General features: G+C 38.6%; 1 protein-coding gene across 2 annotated transcripts in view; it reads left to right on the forward strand.

Annotated features, from left to right (window-relative positions):
* The first annotated feature begins 1,154 nt into the window (after window positions 1–1,154).
* LOC122798000 (zinc fingers and homeoboxes protein 1-like) overlaps window positions 1,155–26,077 on the forward strand; it is an 842,803-nt gene continuing 817,880 nt past the window's right edge. The window contains exon 1 of one of the 2 annotated variants that reach the window (XM_044066578.1): window positions 1,155–1,658. In XM_044066578.1, coding sequence (XP_043922513.1) covers window positions 1,527–1,658 — 132 coding nt within the window. In that variant the 5' untranslated portion in view covers window positions 1,155–1,526. The remainder of the gene's footprint in view (window positions 1,659–26,077) is intronic. The other variant, XM_044066577.1, reaches the window with a different exon arrangement.

Here is a 26,077-nt window from a genome sequence, read left to right on the forward strand (position 1 = left end):
TAAGGAGATTAGTTAAACCCTGCTATGGAAACAAAAGGTTATAATTTGTAATTTGTTTGTCTAAATAATCACTCTCTATCATATAGATGCTTTGGTAAACAGAAAATGTTAATTTCCAATAATGTCCAGATTACGATAAAGACCCGACACTTGCAGCAGCTGGAGAGGCCACAAAAGTTCCTCACCAAAAGGATAAAGGGTCTCAAAAATCTGTCCTATGCTGCCCGACTGAAAGAACTCCAGCTCTATTCAGTCGCTTACCGCTTGCTCAGAGGTGACCTTTGCCTAACATACAAGGCCATGTCAAACCCAGATTTGATGAATATGCTTCACCTCAAAAAATCTAGATCCATCAGAGCCACAAGGGCGGGAGACTTAAACCTTGACACGGCTATTAATAGGACGTGCTGGAGGGATAGATTCATCACCCAAAGACTCCCTATGCTGTGGAACAAAATCCCGGTACATGTGAGGCAGAGCACCTCGCTGGCCTTGTTCAAGAGAAATCTTGACCAATGGATGGGAGATCGCAGATATACCCCAGGGATTACCTCAGTGTCACTGCTCGACAGAGGCACAGCAAAATAATGGGTATAGTTCCCCATACTAAAGGGGTGGCGTAAGCCACAAAACGATGGGCTAGGCTTGTAAATGCCCTCGGGCAGATAGCCTAGTATGAACTTATGAACCAGTACTATCAAGAGAATAATATATAGGGTTACAATAGACAAGAGGGGGGCTGGAATTTACTGGAGGGAGCTAGCAAAGGAACCCTAAACTTTGATATTACATCACTTCTGTATTCTTGTGTTTTAGTGTGGGGGTGGGGGTCATTTTAACAATGCCTAAAGTAAATATGTGGATATTTGAGAAACCACACTGACATTTTACAGTATATAGGTAGCAATTACATATTCTGTTATATTCATAGTTTTTACATCCTCCATATTTTGCATGCTGAAAGATGTAATGAAAGCAGCAACCACATTTTTTATTTTACAGAAAATAAAATTTAACATTTTTATTTTATTTATTTTAATTTATGTTCAGTACAGATTTTCAGCATAGTCCATCTTTACTAATTGATCTACAGAAATAAAATTGCAAGCCACTCTCAGCCTGCCACAACCAAAATAAAAACTATGTACGGTATGCATTGTTGTTTCTAAAGACTTGTATTCATATCGGTTTTACATATGCTAGCTTAGCTACGTGTACTATAAACATGTGACTTAGAAACCAGGAGGTTTTGAGAGATGTGCAGACAAAAATGTACTAGACAGACTACATTGCAATAAGTACAGTTTCAAAGTGTGTCACAGCACAATATAGGAATACATTGTCTTAATGGTTAGCTTGTGTTATTGGGAATGGGACATAATAACTAAAAAAACTTAACTCAGTTTCCTTTCTTTGGCTTCCTTTTTAGTATCCGAACATTCGCATAATAGTTGGACTACATTCCCCGGAACTTTCTGTAACGACCTTTGCGTTCCGGACGATCAAAGTAACTTGCGACACACGAGATGCCAGTTTACATTAAATTTTCAAGAAGCATGGAATTGTTAGGAGACTTTGATGATTCTGTATTTGCAGAAAGCCGAGAAAGGACGGTTATGAAAATAAACGGTTACTATGCTAAGCTGTGCCACCCTAAGGTGAAGTTTCGTTTTGCTTTTTTTAGGGATACAATTAATTAAATCTGTTGGTGGCTCCTCCTAATGAAGTCATTCAGATTTGTTAAGTAAATTGGCAGTAATCGTACCTGTCAACCACTTACAAAAGAAACCCGGACAACGCCACAAATAATGGGTGGTGAGGGCTGCTCTTACAAACTTAGTTGATAGTAACAGGTTTTGGGTTCGCTTGAATTTTCTGAAGGATATGAAGTCTGAAACCCAGTTGTCTGCCATCATTTTTTTGACTTCAGTCCTCAATGATTTTGCCAGCGATTTGACGGAAAGTCACAATTTTATGAGAGAAGATACCAAAGATATGAGGCAAACATCCGGACTTTCTGGGAAAATATGGACAATTGAGAAGTACGGTGCTCTAACTTAAATAACGGTCGAACTGTTTCTGACGAAATACAAATTGCATCGATTATTTATTTTTATGTACTTATTGAGTTAGCGATGATAATTGTAATGCAATAGTTTTCTTGGGTTTTATGTTGCATGATGACAGTAAACGTGTTATCTGAGTGGCAGCTAACTTCGCTGTTGCACGGGGTCAATGTGATCCTGCAGCTAATGGTGACTATTTAACAGTGCTTGGGTCTGCGGTGCCTTCCGACTTTGCTTCTCTAGATTGCGTAGTTGTCTTCTAATGGACTGCAGCATTGATTCGCCTTTTTAATGCCTCCTGCCGTGTTAGGTATATGTATGCAGCCCGCGATCTTTGCTTCTCTAGATTGCATAGTTGTCTTCTAATGGACTGCAGCATTGATTCGCCTTTTTAATGCCTCCTGCCGTGTTAGGTATATGTTTGCAGCCCGCGATCCTCACTTCCTCAGTAAGAATGTGCTGGGAATTTAAATTAACAAGTACAGAGTACGCTGTCGTTATTTATCTTTAAATTTATGCTGATGTTTAGATTGTGACCCACCGCGACGGATAGTTTACCATGCTCCTAACAAGCGAGCTGCCATTTTACTAGTGTTTGGTATGCTTTTCAGTAAATGTATAGACAATACCACTTTCAGCAAAAATGATGGGTTCCATAGGTTCATAAGTAGGTACTAGGCTATTGGCCCTAGGGCCTATATAAGCCTAGCCAAAAATGTACCCTGGTTTTCGCCACCCAAGAAAATTATTTTCCTGAGCCCCTGTCGAGCAGAGCCACAGAAGTGATCCCTGGGGTGAATTTCCCATTTCCCATCCAATCATCAAGATTTTTCTTGAGTGCTAATGAGGAGCTCTGTTTGACATAGATAGGTAGTGTGTTCCAGAGTATGGGATGTCTCTGGGACAGGAATCTATCCCTCCAGCATGTTCTGTTTATTGTGTTGACAAGGTTTAGGTCCCTAGAACCTGTAGCTCGGAGGGATTGGGATTTCTTTAAGTGGAACATGTCCAACAGCTCTGGGTTTGACATAGCTTTGTGTGTTGGGTAGAGATCGCCTCTGAATAGGCGATATGCAACGGAGTAAAGCTGGAGTTTTTTGAGACAGTCTGTGTAGGGGCATCTGTTTGAGGCCAGTAATACTCTTTGTGAGTTATTTCTGTGCCCTTTCCAGTTGTTGTAGATGTCTTATGAGGTACATACCAAAGGGGCGTTGTACTCTATAATGGGTCTAATGAGTGAGAGTAGAGGGAAAATATGAACTCTTTTTTTTTCTGGATGAGAAACCTTTTGTGATGAGGTGAGCCATGTAGAAGGATTTTCCTGACCACTGTGGCAATGTGATTATCAAAGGAGAGACTGCTGTCCACCTGTGTCCCAAGGTGTCTCATCACATTTTCGGCGTTAAGTAGACTACCAGCTATGTGGTAGTTCATGGCTACAGAGTTTTTAACAAAGGGGATGACAATACACTTTTTGGCATTGAACTTCAGGCCATGGCTTTGACACCAGGTATCTGTGTCGGTGAGGCCATTTTGTAGTATGTCCACATCGTTAGGAGTTTCGATTATGGCTCTTAGTTTGCAGTCATCTGCAAACTTTGTTAGCCAAAGACCTTCTGTGTTAGCCTGTACTTCAGAGAAATAGATACCAAACAGGAGAGGATCCAGGACTGAACCCTGTGGTACTCCACTTGTCACTGGTCTGAAGTCTGATTTGGAGTCCGCTACTTTCACAGTGTGGGTTCTGTCTGTGAGCCATTTGGCAACCCATCTTGTGACATAGGGATTTATACTTAGTTTAGTGAGCTTATCTATAATTCTAGAGTGGGGGATGGTGTCGCTTTGGCGAGATCTAGATAAGCTATGTGAACCACTTTACCCTCATCTATGGCTTTGGTGACTGCTTCAAAGAAGTCGGTCAGGTTTAGGTGACATAATCTGCCTTTTACAAATCCGAACTCGGTAGGGTCCAGAGTTTGGAGATTACCAATGTCTTAGGTTCATACTAGGCTATCTGCCCTAGGGCATTTATAAGCATAGCCAGAATGTGTTTGGCTTTCGCCACCCATTTTAAATTTATTTTGCTATGCCCTTTTTCGAGGTTAGTATACTGTGCCCCTGTCTAACAGTGACACAGAAGTGATACCCGGGGTAAACCTACGATCTCCCATCCACTCATCAAGATTCTTCTTGAAGAGAGTCAGTGAGGGACTCTGCCTAACCTGGACTGGGATTTTATTCCAGAGTGAAGGGAGCCTCTGGGTTATGAATCTGTCCCTCCAGCATGTCCTATTTATTTCAGTGTTGAGGTTCAAGTCTCTCGAGCGCGTAGCTTGATGGGATTTGGATTTTCTGAGGTGCAGCATGTCCATTAATTCCGGGTTGGACATGGCTTTATACGTCAGGCACAGATCGCCTCTGAACAGGCGGTATGCCACTGAGTAGAGCTGGAGTTTCTTTAACCGGGCAGCATATGGCATCTGTTTGAGCCCTTTGATCCTCTTGGTGAGGTACTTTTGGGGTCTTTCCAGTTGCTGCAGGTGTCTGGTAAGGTACATCCCAAAAGGGGCATTGTACTCAATTATGGGCCTGATGAGGGATGAGTAAAGAGGCACGATGACGTCCCCTGATCTAGATGTGAATCCCTTCATGATTAGGTGGGCTATATAAAATGTTTTTCTAACCACTTTGGCCACATGGTTGTCAAATGTGAGATTGCTATCAACTTGGGTCCCCAGGTCCCTAATTACTTCTTCTGTACTTAATGGATTACCACCTATGTGGTAATTTGTTGAGTTCCATGATGATACGTTCCATGGCCTTGCAGACCAGACTCGTCAGGCTAATGGGGCGGTAGTTCCCAGGGTCCGTCATGGCTCCCCCTTTGTGGAGTGGGATAACCGTCATGGTGTGCCATTCATTGGGCAAAAAGCCTGAGGTGAGGCTATGATTGAACATGGTACTTGGGTAGGGTGCCAGTTAATTCTGTAGTTTGTGTAGAACGCAGTCTGGGATATTGTCAGATCCCATGGATGCTGTGTTCTTGGCTTTGGAGAGTGTGTTTTTTACCTGTCCAGCCATGATTACAGGAACTTTGCATTCTTCCAGTATAGAGATTGGCCCTCTAGGGGGTGAGAGGGGGGTAAAGTTAGCACTGAACCTATCTGCCAGGATGTTGGCAATATCAGTTGCTTCTGTATATTTAGTGCCATTGTGCTGTAACTCAGAGCAGATCTGAGTGTTGCCATTGAGATTCTTGACATAGCTATAGAATGCTTTGTGGTTGTCTTTAGAGTCAGTGGCAATTTTGTTTTTGTAACTAGCTTTGGAGGATTTTATGAGGGATCTCAGCTTCTTACTGAGGTTGGCCAGGGAGTTCCTCCAGTCATGGGATTTTACTCTTTTTTTGCAACAGTGTCTTTTTTCTGTTGTAGAGTTTGTTTATGGCAGAGGACCACCAGATTGGCTTCCTTTTTTTGGAGGATAGCATATTGGTTCTATTAGGGATAGCATGATTCATGGACTTGTGTAAGTGTTTATAAAGTGCATTTGTGTATGATTCAGCAGTCGTACCTCTATTGTCCATCTGCATGGGTGCCATGAAGTTTCCCACTTCGGTCTTAAGAAGTGTGAAGTTGGCTTTGGAAAAGTTTTTTACGGTTTCCCTAACTGGGGGTGGGGGCGGGATGTAGATTTCTATTGTGATTAGCTTGTGGTCGGATCTGACCAATGAGGAATTGACCTCTGGTGTGGAACACCAGTTGCTCATGTTGGTAATGACCAGGTCTAGGATATTGCTGCCCCTGGTAGGGGTGTGAATAAGTTGATCCAAAGCATTGGAATTTATGAATTTCAGAAAACGTTGAGCAAAAGAGTTGGTACATGAGTAGTTTTCCCAATAAATGGTGAGGTAGTTGAAATTGCCCATTATTAGGGTGTTGGGTTGTACCCTCATTAGGAGTGGGAATCCTGGGGCATGGTGAGGGGTCTGTAGCAAGCTACAAGGACTGCAGTCTTGCCCAGAGTTAGTTGCACTTGAATAATCTCGGATGCATTATGCTGTGCAACTAGCCTGGAGGTGTGTGGATATCCTTAATGAATATGGACATGCCTCCACCTTTAGTGCTTTGTTCCAGGTTAGGTGGCCGAAAGGTGTGGTATGAATTATAGCCTGGTAATGCAGGGGTGCTCTCTGGAGCTTTGAACCAGGTCTCTGCACAGATGTCGATGTTCTCCATTTTAAGGAGTGCCTTGAGTGAGTGCATTTTGAGGTTTAGACCTCTAGCATTGAGTAGCATTACCCTGTAAAGGTAAGAGTTTTGTGTGCATTGTGTGTATTTTTATAGAGTTGCAGGCAAAAACGAAGCAACAGAGGAACTCTGTATAACTTGTCTCCATTTCTTGTATTGAGTAAAGTATTTTAAGTACGTATCTACTAGCAAGGATGCAACCAGGAATTTCAAATTCTTCACCAGTGTCCAGAGTGTAACCATTCCCAAATCATACCTCTCAACTGTCCGGATTTCTTCGGACTGTCCAGATTTTTTTCCTCAAATTTTTGGTTAGTTTCTCTTAAAATTTGCGGTTTTTTTTTTTTTTTTTTTTTTGCAAATCAGCGAAGACTTTAATTCACTAAATAATGGGGACATTTGAATTTCATACTTCATATGCTTCAGAAAATGCTTGGTAACACACAGCGTTTATTTTAGCAACATTCTAAGTTTATAACAGCCCAAGTTTCTTAGGTCAAAAGGTTGAGAGGTATACCTCACAAAGTGCAGGCCTAAGGAAAAAAAAATATATAGTCTTTATTAACACAACACATGAAAACGTTGCATATTCACTCTTGTTTCAGCATAAGGTCTTACTATGAACAGTGATACATGGGTCTTCAGTAATGCACACAGGCAACAGGCTGATGTCACTGGCTGTGTAGGCTTTGGTTTCCAGTTTTTTTGGTCTCATTGTTTCATTAATATAGAATGTGGCAATTCTAATTTGGGGATAGTTGTGTCTTTCCAAAAATGCAACTGTTTTGATATCCTGGGGAAAATATTTATTTTCTAAAAAGTTGCAGATGTTTATGACACTATATGTGAATCTCTTAATATTGTGCAGTCAGCTGAGCCAAACTACAGTTCTACAGTGAAGGTGTTTTGTATTAATTAAAGTTGTGATTAGTCTTGCAAAAGCTCATATATCAGTAAAAAGTGGTCCACCATGGGGATCTGAAAAGGTGGCAACCTTGTCTGGCATGAACACGTATGAAAAATGCCTAATTAAGTGTTGTTATGAGGAATTACTGAATATGAACATACACATTGCTTACATATGCTAGCTAATTGTAGGAAAATAACTTAATTACAGTTTTAAATTAAATTCTTCCATCATAAAATGCAGACTACAGGATCAGAAATTATGTTGATAACTTGTGTTCAATTTCAAGTACCAGTGTAAAGAAGTACAAAAATCCCTTTTGTGTTGTAATTCTGTATAGGAACTCTCTACCCGTGCTTTCCAGGTATCTTTTTATTTCAATCTTTGTCTAACACCTTTTCCATTCTTTATATTGCTGCTAGTTGGCCTCCACAGTTTCAATAGTTTTGTAGCAATGACTCTATAGCTCCTCCCCAGGATGTTCATTCAGTTATTGTGATGTTCTTCCTGATGTATGAAATGACAGCTCCCTCATGTTCTTCAGACTACAGGAAATATAATTTGCTTTTTGTTTTTTAACAATCTGCCTCAAGATGTGTAGGATACGACTGGTTTGGTGTTCCTGAATTTATAATAATTTTGCTTTACTGTATTGTATTTAATTATTAGTAAACTTTACATTAACTTGAAAGCAGAGTTTGATTTAAGTGCATGTAGTACTTTTAACAAATAGCTTTCTCAGCAGTATGTATTCATTTATTATTACTAGTAATGTTTTTTTTTCCTGTTAACAGATAATCTATAAATCTAACAGGGATTTTCTGTACAGGCATATGCAGACTACCTATAATGACCCCACTCTGCCTGGGAATGCCCTTACTTGCTGTTTGGTAACAAGGCTAGACCAAATAGCCTTCAGTTTGGCAGGCTGGGGCTGAATTTTACCACAACCTACTAAGCATCCAAGATAAGACAATTTTGCCATTCTTAACCAGACATTTGGTTGTCTTAGTTGTCCTCCCTCCCTTTTGTATTCTGACTAGCACCTCCTTAAGTTGAAGACGTTCTTATGGGCATGATTGTAAATTGCAGTATCATCTAAGGTAAGCAAGAGCATGGTCTGCAGCAACTGCTAGGATTAGAACTGGAGCTAGTGGCTCAAGCACAAGCCTGTGGCCCCTGTGATAATGAGGGTAGGCGCTATCCATGCTATCAGTGATTGCTCCTGGTGTCCATTGCATTGTGACAGCCTATAATACTTGGTACCACAGTGATGTACTGTTACTGTGATTACGAGTACAGTCTTAGTGCGTCATATTTTTTTTTAAAAATCTGTTTAAAAATAACCTTTTTAGTGATATCTTTAGGATAATTATTTGTCTGGAATAACTGTACTAACTGAACGATCTCCTGGTAGCTTCCCATTAAAATCAATGGAAATCTAATCTAGAAGGAAGAGGTCATGTTATGTAGTAACATGACTTCTCACTTTTACATTCACAAACGGGTACTTAGACTGAACAGTAACAGGACCTCATCCATGTCCTGCCACAGTACAGTCAAGTACCTGTGATCGTTCTAGTTATATGACTAGAGACTACTTGAGAAAAGAGATCTTCAGTTTTCAGGATGTGTTTGTCTTGCTGGCCTGTGAGCAGTGGCAACAGTAGACACTGTTCACAGCATGAGCAGTCCTATATATATGCTTGTACATACTTGTATATTTTAACCGTGTTTATGGTGTGGGTACCATATAGCAACATATTAAAATACATTACAATTTTTCACCACTTATGTCAATCGCTTATTGCACATGATAGAAGTGCTGTTATGTTTGGGGGAAGTTTTTTGATGAAGGCAAATGACATTTACAGTACAGCAATTATTGCTATGGCTTGGTGGGGTGGGAGGAGTTTATAATGCCTGAAGGTTACAAATTGAAATATATTTCTGTGATCATTTTTAACTTTTTCACAGCATACATCAGGTATTTGTGAAAACACAAGGCAGTTTTATGACCTGGCCTGCCCATGGGGGCAGTGTGTGCCTATGAACAGCAAGTTGAAACTTAAGTCATTGTTGAGGTTATTGTGGCTTTCACATTTTTCACAATCGTACATCAGAAATTTGCGCAGAGTACTTGGATAATATGCATGAGTTTAGAATAATTGCAGTTAAGCAGCTGCTTTCAGTAATAACTCCAGAACACAAAAATGTTGGCACAATGACTTGGGCAACAGAAAGAAAATGGTTGTTGCCAGACTTAGGGAGCCTATAACAAGAAAAGGAATCAAAAACCTGTAGAGGTATTGTGGAAATTTTATGGAAATTTCTATAAAGCAGAGTAGTAGCGAAATCAAGAAAACGCACACATGCAAATGTTTATGGAAGAGTTAAATATGCCACGGTTGGAGGTAGATGGCGCTCAACAACTAACAGTTAAGATAGGAGGATATGAGGTAAAAATGGTGCAATCTACAGGCAAGTCCCCAGGAACAGATGGTTTTCTGGGGAAAGTTTGGAAGTTATGTGGAAAGAAAGTGATAAAAATCTGGCAGTTTTTTTAACAATATTTTAAAAGGAGGGAAGGCACCAACATCCTGGGAAAAAGTTGTGGTGGCTCTAATACCTAAAGACTGTAAAAAAACTATCTGATCCAGCTTCATATAGGCCCATCTCAAGTGTAAAACATGATTATAAAGTGTTTGTCTATAGTGACAAAAGATTAGCAAGGGTGATAGGGGAGGTAAACATTTGACAACATTAATAAAACAACGATGCAGAGGGAAGCAGAATTTAAGAAAATACCACTGTTCTTGGTAAGTCTTGATGCAGAGAAAGCATTTGCTAGAGTAAGCAGGGATTTTATGAGTAGGGAATTGGAAGCATTTGGATACAGTAATAAGGTTAACTAGAATGATACATGAGGGATCAGAGGGAAGGGATCCTCTCTATAAGTTGTCTAAACAGAGAAATCAGGCAGGGGTGCCCTCTTTCTCCTTTGTTATTTGCGTTATATTTTGTACCACTGGCAAAGAAAATGAGGGACTCAGAAGTACCAGAAAAGTTATTATTTGCAGATGATATTATTTTGTACCTGAGGGAACCTGAAAGGGACATCTTAGTGTTGTGGAATACTTTCAGACAGTTCCGGGTTTTTTTGGGATATAAAATTAATGATAAAACAAAGGATGCAGCTCTAAACTATATAACCACACGTGAATTGGTCCAACAATACCTATATTTATGGGGACCTGATAAAATTTGAGTATGGATTAAAATGACTTGGTTATGGCAACTAAGGCTATGTGGAAGGAGAGTAAACAAAAGAATACACAAACTTAGACACAAGAAGCTCTTGTCTGTGGATAAGGATAGCAAGATGTAGGCAGTAAAATGTTTTTCAGTCCCTTTAATTTTACACACAGGTCAGGCATATTTTTATCAACCGGATGAGATGTTGTAGACTCATTTAATAAATAGTTGAAGGATTATTTATAGGAGGGAAAGAGTCAAGTGGAATAAGTTGATCCTTCCAGCAGGGCAAGGAGGTTTAGGATTACCTGATTTGAAGGGATATTTCAGAGCTACATAGTTAAGACTATTATACATAATGCAAGCAGAAAGCTAATTCTAATTGAAAAGAGAGAGTGATGAAGGAAGGGGGTAATTCAAGAAGTAAAAGAATGGGATTTTGGATCCAAATCCTTACTGTCATAAAGTAGTAGAAAGTATACTAAAAACTAATCCAACATAGGAATGGGGAAAGGATATTCTGCCGATAGGGATGATTGTAGTTATGGATACAGAGACTAGACGAGGGGCTGTAATTTACTAAAGGAAACTGGCAAAGGAACCAGGGTGTTGGGAACATATAATTAGAGAAGGAAGGTTAATACAATGAGAAGGGGCCAATAAGGCATTTGGATTGGGAACAAATAATTAGAGAAGGAAGGTTAATACAATGAGAAGGGGCCAATAAGGCATTTGGATTGGGAACAAATAATTAGAGAAGGAAGGGTAATACAATGAGAAGGGGCCAGTAAGGCATTTGGATTGGGAACAAATACTTAGAGAAGGAAGGGTAATACAATGAGAAGGGGCCAGTAAGGCATTTGGATTGGGAACAAATAATTAGAGAAGGAAGGGTAATACAATGAGAAGAGGCCAATAAGGCATTTGGATTGGGAACAAATAATTAGAGAAGGAAGGGTAATACAATGAGAAGAGGCCAATAAGGCATTTGGATTGCAGGCTCGTGACTGTCTTCCCCATCGGGGATTGTTAGAATTTAGACAGAGAGAAATGGATAGGGGAATCCTAAATGAAAGACTTGGGACTGGTTGAGTTTTTAATTGAATGTAGAACAGAAGCTGCTGTTAAAAAAAAAAAAAAAAAAAAAAAAAAAAAATAATTAGTAGTGCATTTAAAATATTGCATGATAACTGTATGCATCGATAAGATGTCAGAAAAGACTGGGAAGAGAGATTAGATTTGCAGTTCACAAAGAAAGCATGGGAAGACATATATATGGCTTCCAAATCTGCAACTCTGTCAGGAATACTGGGCGAGCAAATGAGTGTAACTAAGGAAATTATGTTTTTGAGCTGGGATACAGGATCAGTATTGCCTACACAGGCCTTGTAAAGTTTAATTTCGGTGGCTGCCAGAAAAGCAGTTGCTAGACAATGAAAATTGAAATCTAATTTAGCTATACTTGAAGTATTAAATGTTGTAACAGAGATAAAGGAACATGAAGTGGAATCTTTAGAAAAGGGTAGGATTACATTACATAGACAAAATGGACATTTTGGGAACAATATATGGAGAAAAATGCTTTGTGGGAGGAATGAGGTTTAATAATTTATGAAATGTTGCTTAGAATATACGTTACATATTGTTATATATACTATAATGTTTGTAAATGTGAACTTGTTAATATGGTTTCATTACTTTTATATAAATGTATGTTTGTCTATACCACGTGATAATTCAGTAAAGTTGATTAAAAAACATTCTTTGGAACCTTAAAAATAAGTAAAGTAAATAAAAAAAAATTTGCACATAAGGTAGCTATTTAGTTTGCAGATCAGACTGTATGTGAAAATAAAGGGTTGTTACGTGATGTTTGCAAAATAATTAAAATACTATGGCTAGGTGGGAGAGGGGTGTATACATGGCCAAGAGCCATAAGTTGAAATTACTGTGGTCATTTTTTTTAACTGATCCCTGTGGGACTGCGCTAGTGACTGTCCTCTTTGTGGAGGTAAATTCCCTTGTCCTAACTTCGTGTCCCATCAGTGATCCATTGGGTGCCATATGGGTTTATGTCTAATTTTGTAAGTTTATCTCCAATGCCTGAGTGAGGTATTGTGTTGAGCATCTTGGCCAGGTTGAGGTAGGCAGTGTGTGCTGTTTTGCCCTTGTCCATATCTTTAGTGCTCTTGAAGAAGCCTACCAGGTTAAGTAGGCATGATCCACCTTTAACTAAACTGAACTGGGTAGGGTTAAGTGTGTGTAGGTTTCCTGTGTCATTGTCCATCAAATCTATGATGATTCTTTCCATGGTCTTGCATATGAAACTAGTCAGACTGATTGGTCTGTAATTTCCTGGGTCAGTGGAAGGCCTCCCCTTGTGTAGGGTGTCAGTAGTGGGACCCTGTTTTTATTATTTTATTTTTTAAGGCTTTTGTTGTCTGTCTAGAACTACACCCATTTTCAACCTGGGGCCCATTTGACCATTGTTCTTAAGGTCAGTTGAAGTAGTGTTCAGAATATATGTGCACTAATTCCTCAGATTAAAAGCAAGGCAGTATTTATTTTACTGTGAATGAGTGAATCCTACGTTCTATGTACTTATGAAGGCAGTCTGAACCAGTTAATAAGGGTAGAGAGCAATGAAGTCCTTGGGAATAGAGTAACATTATGTAGTGTGCTTTGTATTTGGATATCTTATCAGAAATCTCTGATTTATTTTTTATTGTAAACAGTCTTCAAGGGACTGATATGGCCTCTTGTATACAGCTTGTAAAACCAACATTTCAGAAGGCTTTTATTGTCACGGTCCAGGACTGTAACTTGGGAAGTTTGACCCTGATGCAAAAGGCTAGATAAAACTAATATCTATAACGTGTGTGGTAAGTTCTCATTATGTTAGAAGTGAAAAAAATCTATATATTTCACTGGGGGGGACATTACTTATAAAATGTGCCCTACTTTCATTTAGCTAAGGTGGCTTTCTCAAATTAACATTGAGCTTTGCTGAACTCCTGAGGGTAGAATAAGAATCTTAGGACTGTACTGTAGTTGAATAACCCCGCTGTTACAACATTTTAACGTTTTGTAATAAAATCTGAAAGTGGGATTGTCATATGGCCTATTACAGAAAGACACACTTCATCAGTAGGTCAGGAGATGCTCACTGCCTTAGTCTGAAATTTTACATTGTTGGGAATGTTGTTTTGAAATCCTTCCCAGTATGCGGACACCAAAATGGCCTAAATAGCTCTTTACTCAGCTGTCATTAGATAAGAAATAAAAACTATACATTTCACCAGAAAAAAATCACTTGTAACATGCCATGGCTGCAATGCCCACTTTTAAGTGGATAAAGATTTTATTATTTATATTTGTTTACTGGGGTGGTGCACTGATCTCAATGGACCATTTGCAGGCACAGCCTGGTTGAGTAGGATCACATAAAAAATGAACAAAACATATTTACAGATACAAGGATATACTAAAGATCATGTTTAATACAGTGAAACATTTTATTTTTGCATAAGAGTTTACTATAGCAATAACCCACGCCTGGGTGTGGGTAATGCTGGATTTACCCACGGTTGGTGTGGTTTGGTCACGAGGGTGAAGCCCGAGTGGCCAAACAAAGCCAACCATGGGTAAATCCAGCATTACCCACACCCAGAAGTTTGTTATTGCTATTATACAATGACATTATTTAAGAAAAAAAAAATAAATTTATTTTCTTAAATAATGGCATTTGTATAATGCCTCCTTGCTGCCCTTCCGCAGCTGTCTGGTATTCTGCGGCAGTTCTGATGTACTGCGCATGCGTATGCCTACGCAGTACATCAGAGCTGTGGGCAAAAGCAATGGTGAAAGCAAGATCTCCATTGCTTTTTACAAACTGTTTCGCTATGTTAAATGGGTTTAACATAGCGAGACAGCTTTAAAAAAAAGCAACGGAGAATCTCCGTTGCTTGTTTTAAAGCTGTCCCGCTATGTTAAACTCGTTTAACATAGCGAGAGAGTGTTGCTGTACGAGTTATAGTAATGGAAAAAGTCTAGGCGATTGGACCTTTTTCCAATACTATAACTCGGATTTACAACGTGCATGCTGACCAATCAGCGTGCACGTTTTTGAATATTAATGGGGGGGTTGTTGTATAATTGTATTTTTATGTATGCAAACAATCTTCTCTGTGTAAATGAAAGTTAGTATCACCACTTTAAAAAAAAAAAAAAAAAAGCTTCAGAACAAGGAAGCCTAAATTGTACCTATCCTGTTTACAGCAAAGATAATGTCATGCCGGTAGCAACGTTTACATTACTTTGGGGTCCCAATCTAATTACACTGTATTAGCAGGAGTAAATGTTTATGATGCAATTTATACAGTCGCCAGCTTCTTAAATTACCATTTTGTCAAATTTGGCAATTGTATAATCTCTTTGTAAATATTTACTCATATTAATTGGATCATGACCCCAAAGTAATTTAATTTAAATGCCTCCTGCCGGCATGATAATATTAGTGCCATAAATGTGTCAGAAGCAGCTTAAGATACTGTGTTTTGAAGCTTTTTTTAACTTAAGTTTTTGAACTAATGTAACAAAACTAACTTTTATTTATGTACAAAACAGTGTCTGCATGCATAAGAATGTAACTGAACTCTTTTTTATAAAAAAAAAAAATAAAACTGTGTCACCATATTAAACAGGGGGCCAGATTCATTAAAGCCTACACTAAGTGTACACTAGTGTAGAGGACATGTATTCAGGAACATTCTTTACCAGTTTTTTGCGCTTTCTAGTAACTCAGAAAGATTACAGTAAGTGTACATGTAGTCTACACTTGGTGGTAACCTTTATGAATCCCTGTCCGTATTTAAAGTGGCAAGAATATCGGAAGGGGAACTAAAATCAGGAGGAAGAAGGTGAGAGTTATATCTGTGCTGTCTTCACTCAGAAAGCTGTACACTTAGTGTAGGCATTATTGAATCACAGGGATTATCTTTAAAGCTATAGGGTACATTCTGAGGTAGAATTGCAGTCGTGTGTGTGTGTGTGTGTGTTTTTGTAGCTGAACACACTGTATTTATTACCTGAAAGTTTCATGATGAAATGTCAAAGTAGGGCAGATACTGTCTTTCAAAGACAGTCCCCAGTAGCTTTAGTTGGTATGTTTTTACATGCACAGTCTGATATTTTGCATTATTTTCTGTTTTCATTACGAGTGCTGTACAGTAATCACCTGCAGTGATTTTTTTCCCTAAGTTGTCATTATATCAGAAGTAAAAGTTAATATTTATTTCTCATGAATATGTATTTTTTTTGCCCTCCCCTCTCCAGACAGTGTAGACTAATGTTCAGTAAGCTGTATTACAAGAACGTAACATTTATATATGTTATTTTGCAGTTAGAACCATCAGCTAAGTTTATTTTGTGGCTATGGGTCATTGTGTATTATTCTGAGGAATTTGTTGTAATACTTAGTATGGTTACAGAAGAAATCGTCCTTTATTGATGGAACCATCAGTAGTCTTATTTGGCCATATTGAATACTCTAATTCTGTCATTTGTTTAATAAAATATGCTTAATTTCCATTTCTTTCAGGTTGATCTCAATGTGCATTTGAATTATAATGTAGGTATATTCTTATGAAATGAGAACCAAAAACACAGCTTTTTGTGGGAAAAAGTAATATTGTGTAAAATGTTGTATCAATGGCACTTTCCCACCTGTCTGTTGAAAACGGAATAATTTAAGGAATGGGTAGTGGAAGTTATTCAGAAGCTGTTAGAGAAGATAGAAACAAATTCTGAAAATATAGCTAGGGAGGGGGATACAATTAAAATGGAATTTAAAAAATAGGGTGGAAATAATGGAGAATATGGTTAAGTAACAAGAATTATTTAGAGCGACTGACAAATATTAAAATATTGCAAAATAGGAGGTCTCTCACATAAGAAGAGGAGCAACTGCAGAATGCTAAACAGAAAATTAGGGACTACCTTGTTAATATGCATGAGTTTAGAAATATTGCTGTTAAGCAACTGTTTTTTTGATAATAACTCTAGAGCACAAAAACTTTTAGTACAATGACTCAGACAACAGAAAGTAGAAAGGGCTGTCACCAAGCTTAGGGAGCCTATTACAAGAGATCCTGTAGAAGTATTAGAAATATTTTGGAAATTCTGTGAAAGTTTGTATAAAGCAGAGAAATAGGGAAATCAAGAAAAGGTACAAATGGAAATGTTTGTGGAAGGATTAAATATGCCAAGGCTAGAAGAAGAGGAGATAAAAATGGTGATGTATAATCAATTTACGGGAAGGTCCCCAGGATTAGATGGTATTCCTGTGGAAGTTTGGAGGCTAGGAGGGGAAAAAACTGATTGAATATCTGGAAGGTTTTAACAGAATTTTAAGAGAAGCACCAACATCCTGGAAGAAAGTGGTAGTAGCTGTACTACCTAAAGAAGGTAAAGATCCATCAGATCCAGCTTCATATAGGCCCATTTCAATACTAAATCATAATTACAAAGTGTTTGTCTATAATGGCTAAAATTATGGCAAAAGTGATGCCAAAACTGATATGGATCAATGTGGTTTTGTAGAGGGGAGGCAAACATTTGACGACATAAACATAACGGTGATTATCCAGGGGAAGCAGAATGTAAGAGAATACCACTGTTGTTGGTGGTCTTAGTGCAGAGAAAGCATTTGACAGAGAAAGCTGGGATTTTAGGAGCAGAGCAATGGAATCATTTGCATTTCCTGATAAAATTATAAGGTTGATTGGAGAATATATAAAGGATCTGAGGCAAAAATTAAAGTGGGTGGGGTTCTCTCTGATAATCGATGCTTGAGCAGAGGAACCAACTAGGTGTATCCTCTCCCTTTTTGTTATTTGCTTTTATATTTAGAACCATGGCAAAGAAAATAAGGGACTCAGAAATTCAAAGATGTAATTGGTATGGTAGTCAAGAAAAGCTGGTTGTATTTGCAGATGACATTATTTTACACCTAAAGAAATAATAAAACCAACTTATACAGAATGAACGTTCGACCAAAGCAAAAAATAAAAATCAGTAATCCAAAAAATATCTGGAAGAACGAACAAGGCAGCATCCACAACTCACTGTAAATCGTTTATTGGTATAAAAAAGGTAAGCGCTTTCACATATAAATGCTTCGTCAGACCTATACATACAAGAACACTGAGACCTAATATATAGTGCTTAAAGATTCAAATAAACCAATCACTTTCCGTTCTTAATTAAATCCATCTCAACATCTTAAAAAGACATCACAATCTAAATTAAAGCTTCAAAAATCATACATCAAAAAACGTGACAAAAAAACTATTCAAGCACATATTAAAAAATGCACATCAAAAAATCTATATGAAAAATATATAAAAAATATATATGTAAACACAACACATATAAAAATAAATATGAAAAAATCTAAAACAAAAAGTCTTACAATTATTATTTTGGTACCCTTCGTTTCTTCAAATAGGACTTAATAGATGCTCTCTCATTAAGCCCAGAGCCTTTATCGGCTCTCAAAATGACCATCCAATTGTTCTCTTTAAACTCAGTATGATTACATATATCCCCCATACATAAGCTAGGAGAAATATTGTCAGTTACTCTAAAGTTGAAGTGATGTAAAACACCATGCTCACTAACCTGTTTCGAAAGGGCATTAGTAACAATGCCCTTCCTGATACTATAGACATGTTCCTCAATTCTATCCCGTAGGTATTCTTGCCCACGTAGAAAGAACTACAGATTACACACTGAGCAAGGTAAACAACATTGGACGATTTACAGTCTGCATTCACATGGAAAGAGAAACTTCTTTTCAAATCTGGATGGTAAAATGACTCAGATGTGTTGATATAACAACAAAAGTTACAACTCCCACATGGCAAAGTGGTACCTATTCCAACAAAAACATTATCCAGAACCCTCTCACTACAGAGAGTTCTCTTCAAATTACTCTTATTCCCCAAAACAAATTTTGGGTTCGGACCAACCATATCACCCAGCTCAGAATCTACTAACAAAATAGACCAGTGTTGTCTAAAAATATCACAGAGCGATCGTTGGTCTCTTGTGAAAAATAAGGGGATTCTAACATAATCAGGTTGTCTAGCAACACACAGTGAAGATTCGCTCATTGTCATTACTTTCGGACCAGAATACGGAGCTGCTATCCCTTCCCTCAGGGTATCCAAATCAGACCAATTAATTAGAATCTCATTAACTGAATAACCTCTATATACAAGTCTCTGTTGTAAAGACTCTATCTCATTTTGGAAACCTACAGTGGTAGGATTAAGCCTAGATGCTCTGATGCCTTGACCACGTATCAGATTACGAAAGATATAGTTAGGATGCATACTGCTTCTTGTTATCAAGGTATTACGAGCACAACTCTTCCTATATACTCCAGTATTGATCAAGGAATCTGATAATTTCTCGACAAACAATTCCAAAAACTAAATTCTATCACTGGAATATGCCATAGTGAAGGACAAACAATCACATAAACTATTGATCTGTGTATAGAACATATCCAACTCAACAACAGTTCCTCTCCAAAGAAGAAAAACGTCATCGACAAAACGCCGATAAAAAACAACATTATGAACAAAACTCTCCAGCTTAAACAAAACCACATTCTCCCATTGTGCCAGAAACATATTGGCGTAGCTGTTGGCACACGACGTGCCCATAGCACCGCCATGTCTCTGGACAAAGAACTCTTCTTTAAACATAAAAACATTATTTTCCAACACAATTTCCAATAAAAAAACAAATCAATTCAATTTTAGATAAATCATAATCACTGTATGATTTCAAATAATTCTAAATATTGCAAAGACCCAAATCATTAGGAATCATTGTGAAGAGAGACTGAATGTCCAACGTTACAAAAACCAAGTCCTGTATGTTCTCTAAACTCTGAATACACTCATACAAATCTACAAGGAATTGTTTAGAATCCTGTAATACCACTCTATTTAAGGTAAGAATAGGTCTCAGATGTTTCTCTATAAAAATAGATAAGGGTTCTGTGACCCAACCAGCTCCAGAAACAATTGGACGCATCGGAGGATCTATTAACTGTTTGTGGATCTTGGGAAGTCCCTGAATAACAGGGATCAAAGGATCTTGTACATTCAAGAACCTAAAGGTCTCCTCTGAAATCAACCCTTCCTTAAAAATATCCTGTACTGATTGTCTAACAATATCCAATACAGCATGAACCTCACCTATACCTATTTTTTGCCTACGGGGTAGAATTAGGGAACATGTCTATAGTATCAGGAAGGGCATTGTTACTAATGCCCTTTCGAAACATGTTAGTGAGCGTGGTGTTTTATATCACTTCAACTTTAGAGTAATTGACAATATTTCTCCTAGCTTACGTATGGGGGATATACATAATCATACTGAGTTTAAAGAGAACAATTGGATGGTCATTTTGAGAGCCGATAAAGGCTCTGGGCTTAATGAGAGAGCATCTATTAAGCCCTATTTGAAGAAACGAAGGGTACCAAAATAATAATTATAAGACTTTTTGTTTTAGATTTTGTCATATTTACTTTTGTATGTGTTGTGTGTGTGTGTGTGTGTGTGTGTATATATATATATATATATATATATATATATATATATATATATATATATTTCATATAGATTTTTTGATGTGCATTTTTAAATATGTGCTTGAATAGTTTTTTGTCATGTTTTTTGATGTATGATTTTTGAAGTTTTAATTTAGATTGTGATGTCTTTTTAAGATGTTGAGTTGGATTTAATTAAGAACAGAATAGGATTGGTTTATTTGACTCTTTAAGCACTATATATTAGGTCTCAGTGTTCTTGTATGTATAGGTCTGACGAAGCATTTATATGTGAAAGCGCTTACCTTTTTTATACCAATAAATGATTTACAGTGAGTTGTGGATGCTGCCTTGTTCGTTCTTCCGGATAATTTTTGGATTATTTTACACCTGACAAAACCAGAAAGGGACATTACACTCCTGTGGAACATACTGAGAGAGTTTCGAACCTTTTCAGGATACAAAGTTAATGAAACAAAAGCAATAGTGGTAAATTATGTATTTACATACGAATTGGTTCGGCAATATCCATATTTATGGGGACACGATAAAATTATGTATTTAGGAGTATGGATTAAAAATGATACTGGGATGGCAGCTAAGGATATGTGGGAAGAGATTAAACAAAAGATAATATAAAAACTGAGAAAATAGAACCTTTTTTTTGGGCTACTGACAGTAGGATACAAGTAGTTACAATGTTTTTAGTCCCTCCAGTCTTGCTTCTCAGGCATATTTCTATCAACCAGAGGAGAAGTTGTGGGTAGCAATTAATGAAGAGCTGAAGGATTTTTTCTGGGTGGGGTAGATTGCAAAAGTCAAGTGGGATAAGCTTATTCTTCCAATAGAACAGGGCGGATTGGGATTACCCAAGTTGAAGGGGTATTTCAGAGCAACAGTTAAGGCTCAATGCAAAACACAAGCAGAAAACTATAATTCATAATGGAAAGGGTTGATGGTGAAACAGGGGGGTAGTTCAAGTAACAGGGAGAGACTGGGATTTTGGATGGAGACCTTTAAGGAGAACAACAATTATCCTACAGAATATTATATTCATAAAGTTGCAGAAGGTCTTCTAAGAACTAAACCAACATGGGAATGAGAAAGGAGATTCTGCTGATAGGGATGACTGCAATTAGGGATACAGACAATAAGCAAGAGGGGGACTGGAATATATTGAAAAAAACTGGCAAAGGAACTAAGGTACTGGGAGAAAATAACTAGAGAGTGAAAGGTAATAGAATGGGAAAATGCCAAGAACTTATTTGAACTGCAGGCTAAAGGTTGCCTTCCGTATCAAGGACTGATATCAGAGTATAGGCAAAGAGAAAGAAATGGTGGGGGGGGGGGTCCGTTTAAGAGTCTATCAGAGAAGGTTTGGAAGGTTTGAGAAGAGAGATTAGATAAGCAATTCACAAAGAAACAATGGGGAGATAAGTGTATATCTCACAAATCTGCAACAAAATCTTGATGATTTCGGATCTTTGCTTGAAAGTGTTTACATAGGTATTTTTATACCCCAAGCAGACTTCAAAGAAATTTTCCTCCGGTAGACAGTGAATGTTGGAGGTGTGATGTGGCAGAAAGAGGTTAACTGGGAACATATTTTCTGGGAGTATAATGAGTTGGTAGACTTTGAAGATTCCCTGCAGACTGCTGTGTCGGATATGCTGCGTGAGCAAGTTGGAGTAACTAGGGAAATTATTTTTTTTGAGCTATGATACAAACTTGGAATTGCCTAAGTATAGTAAGGTCTTGCTGAGTTTAATTATGATGCCTGACAAAAAAGCAGTCACTAGAAAATGGAAATAAAAATCTAAACCAACTTTTACTAGAAGTAGTGAAGATAGCAACAGAGTTAAAACAACTGGAACTGGGATCTTTAGAAAAGGATAGGAGCAAATTACATAGGGAAAAATGGGAACTGTGGCCCTTTGGTGTAGTGAGAATTATCTGGAACGGAACACTCTTAAAACTGAGGAGATGACAGTGGACTTTAGGAGTGGTACTATAATATTATCTCCCCTCTTTATATTTAATACTGCTGTGTCGGATGTGGATTTCAAGTTTTTGGGATCTATAATCTCACGGGACTTGAAGTGGGAGACCAACTTGGGGTCCATCATAAAAAAAGGCACAACAGTGAATATACTTTCTGCGACAGCTGAGGAAGTTCAACCTCCCACAGGAACTGTTGATTCAGTTCTGTACAGCAGTGATTGAGTCTGTTCTCAGCCATAACATTGTGGTTTGGATCTCTGCCTAATCATGACAAAAATAGGTTGCATCAAATAGTCAGATCTGCCGAAAATATCATTGGTGCTAGTTTGCCCTCCTTACAGGACCTGTACTATTCCAGAGTCATGAAAAGGGCAGGGAAGATCATCATTGACCCTTCACATCCAGGCCACCATCTTTTTGAACTGTTACCATCAGATAGGCGTTGTTGATTTAATATGCACCAAAACAAGCATATATAAGAACAATTTTTTCCACAGACCATCAAGTTCATAAACTGTTAACTCAGCTTATTAGGTAGGGGTATTCTTTTTCCCAAGCCTCCGAGGATTCTGCAGTATTGTTTACATATTGTTAACACTTTGAGTTTCAGTGTTTCTTGTACTGAGTTGCACTTTGCACCTTGTATGTATATGTATGTTTACTTTTTTGCCTAGTTCTTAATAGTTGCATGTATGTCATTTGTCTTGTCTTTAATAGTTGTATTTATGTCATTTATGTAATTCAAACTGCCCATGTGGGCTATTATAAGCCTAACCAATTATCCCATGTTAGAATCAAACCCTGCACCTTGTGTCTATAAGGTAACACTTTAACCATTATGCCAACCTCCCACCCCTAAACTGGAGTACAATATCTTTTATGCATGCATGCTTAGTCAATATATGTGATTCCGATTCTGATCAATACATGCAGAGGAAGAACGAGGTTTGAAAGAAGGCAGGATTTGAATGAGCTATGTAATGGCTGACTAACAATGAGAGTAAGTGATGTATAATGTTTGCAGGTACAGTTTTGTCACACGGTTTGGAATGTATAATATTTGCAACTGAGATTGTGTTGCTATGGTTTATTGTCATTTATATAAATGTAACATGGCATATGTCATACATAATTTAATAAAGATGTTTCTTGTTTTAAAAAAATGTGTATGCTGTAGCAAAATACATGCATATTTTAGATGTTCTAATGTGCATGAATATATTCAAGAGTCTTTTGCTAGATTGCAGGAAACACTGTGAAAGTAGGATTATCAAGGGGGTTTCCTTCATATTTAAATAATGTCTTGTAACAGTAGAGGGATGTTATCATTTGAACTGGGGTGGAATTTAGATCAGGAGTGCCTTTGCAGATTGTCAGGGTGCTCCTACAAAATAGTCAGCTGAAAACAAATGTGTAGCTTTCATTTTTCTTCAGAGTGAAATAAACAAAACTGTTAAAAATATAAATACATAATGTGGTTTAAGACTTAAAAAGAGCATGTGTTTCTGTATAAACGTGATCTTTTTATTCTTTGTGTATGTTGAGGGATAAAAAAAATTCAAGATGCAGCTGCTGTTTTTGTCTTTTTATAAGGGTAGGAGCTCAGTTTAATCAGGTTTAGAGGTAATTATTCCAGTAGATAATTTATATATATATATATATATATATATATATATATATATATATATATATATATATATATATATATATAGGGCCGGATTCACGAAGGCTTGCACGGAGTCTAAGAGTAGTGTAAGACTCCATGCAGCCTTCGCGATCCAGGAACAGCCCAAAGTCCGTGTAAGAGACAAGCTAAAACGGCTCTTACACGGAGTGGGCGTGGATAAGCTAATCACCTCACTTGCAGCCGAATAGCATGCAAATGAGGATGATTAGCGATCCAGGAAGCCCAGAACAGCCCGTGTAAGAGCCGTTTTAGCTGCAGAAATTTACTCAGTTGACAACTGAGTACGTTTCTGCAAAAACTGCAGTGGAGCCATGTCCGCTCCAAATAAAGGGTGCATATGTGTCAGGCAGCATGCCAATGGCCAAATATGTGGCCATTGGCAAAGTAACCTGATGCAAATATATTAAAAATATAATTTTTTTTTCGGCGATTGCCAATGTTTAAACCCATTGCAGCCCCGCGCAAACGGGCTGCGCTGTATAAAACATGAAAACGAAGGTTTTAAACCTACAAATGTAGGTTTTATGCAATACATGGAATGTCAATGCAGGGACCAGCAGACCAAAACCAACATGGCCACCGTGTAGTGGTTGCTAAGGGGGGAAGCTGAGTCTAAGAGATGTAACTAAGCATTAGTAGGCACTCTGATGCAAATGAGTGTAAGGATACTGAATTCCACTGTCACATAGGAAATGAGCACAGCCTGAGTAGTGTAAGAGTTACAGAAGGGGGAGGAACAGAGTAGGAGATAGGTGACATCACAGGGGGGAATGGTAGAAAGAAATGCAGTTCATTGGAGGTCAGAGTGACATGATGGATGTCAGACAGATATCATGGAAAGAGGTGTGCCACTAACTAAGCATGAGAAAGTCAAGAAATGGAAGGTGTACACTGTTGCCTACACCGAAGTTTCTTGCTGGGCGTGCATGCGCACGTGTGAGTGCCATGAAGCGCGAGTAAGGCAGTGTGCGTGCGTGTAAGGCAGACTGAGCATGTGGGAGCGTGTTGGCAGACGTTTAACACTGTTTGCGTGGGCGTGCACGCGTTTTACTCCGAATAAGCAGATTCTGAACCGTGTAAGTATGTGTGCGCGCGTGTAAGCCACTGTGAGCGTGTTTCTGCTGGTTTACACACGGCTCCACCCTGAGGAAACAGAAAGGAAAAAGGAAGCAACAGATTTAGTAGGAAGTTAGCAGGGAATACTGCTGGAGCTATCAGGTGAAAACAATTAGATGCAGGCAATTACACAGGCAGAATAGTAGCCCAGCCCAGCACTTAAAACTCTGCAAACAGCAGTGCAGGATGTTTCTCTCAAGAGACACTGCAAGACAGGAGTTAAGTTATCAGAAGTGAAAACTGAAAAAGCTGAACTCAGAGCAGAAATGTTAGGGGCTGCCATAGCTGTCATAATGAGACATAGGTGACTTGCTGAGGGTGGTGACAATGCAGATGGTGCCAGACAACCCACAGTGAGGAGACGGAGAAGAGTGTACAGGCCCATGGTCACCTACCACGGGTTACATGAGCTGGAGATAGTAGAGCGCTGTAGAGTGGACAGAGAGCGCTGTAGAGTGGACAGAGACCTCCTGCAGCAAATAGTGGAGCTGTGCAGGCCATGCCTCACACACAGAACCAACAGAGGGGAACCCATCCCAGTGGAAACCAAGGTATGTGTTGGCCTAAGAATACTAGCAACAGGTACCTTCCAGAGACCAACTGGTGATATGATGGGGATATCACAGGCATCAGCCTCCAGGGTACTGCACCAGTTCCTTGATGCCATGTCAGCACATGTCGGTGATCATGTATATTTCTCCAATGCCCGTGAGGTATTGGCCAGCAATATGCGTCTCTTCCAGCAAATAGCGGAATACCCTGAGGTAGTGGGTGCAATAGACTGCACGCACATACGCATCAAAGCACCAGCCGGTGAGCGGGGTAGGGCATACATCAACCGCAAGGGCTTCCCCTCCATCAACTGCCAGGTCGTGTGTGATGCCCAGGGCATAATAATGAATGTGTGTGCTGGCTGTCCTGGGAGCTACCATGATTCCCACATCTGGCATTTGACTCAGCTGTACCAGTCATTTGCCAATGGGGACATCCCACATGGACACCTAGTGGGGGATGCAGGTTATGCACTGGAGCCGTGGCTGATGACACCCATCAGAAACGCACACACACCTGAACAGGAACGTCATAATGAGGCACATGCACAAACACGTAATGTAATAGAGCGTGCGTTTGGGCTGCTCAAGTCACGGTTCCGGTGTCTGGACACATCT

Source organism: Protopterus annectens, chromosome 3.part1, assembly GCF_019279795.1.
Source record: "Protopterus annectens isolate FY-2018-M chromosome 3.part1, PAN1.0, whole genome shotgun sequence".
Classification (NCBI taxonomy): domain Eukaryota; kingdom Metazoa; phylum Chordata; order Ceratodontiformes; family Protopteridae; genus Protopterus; species Protopterus annectens.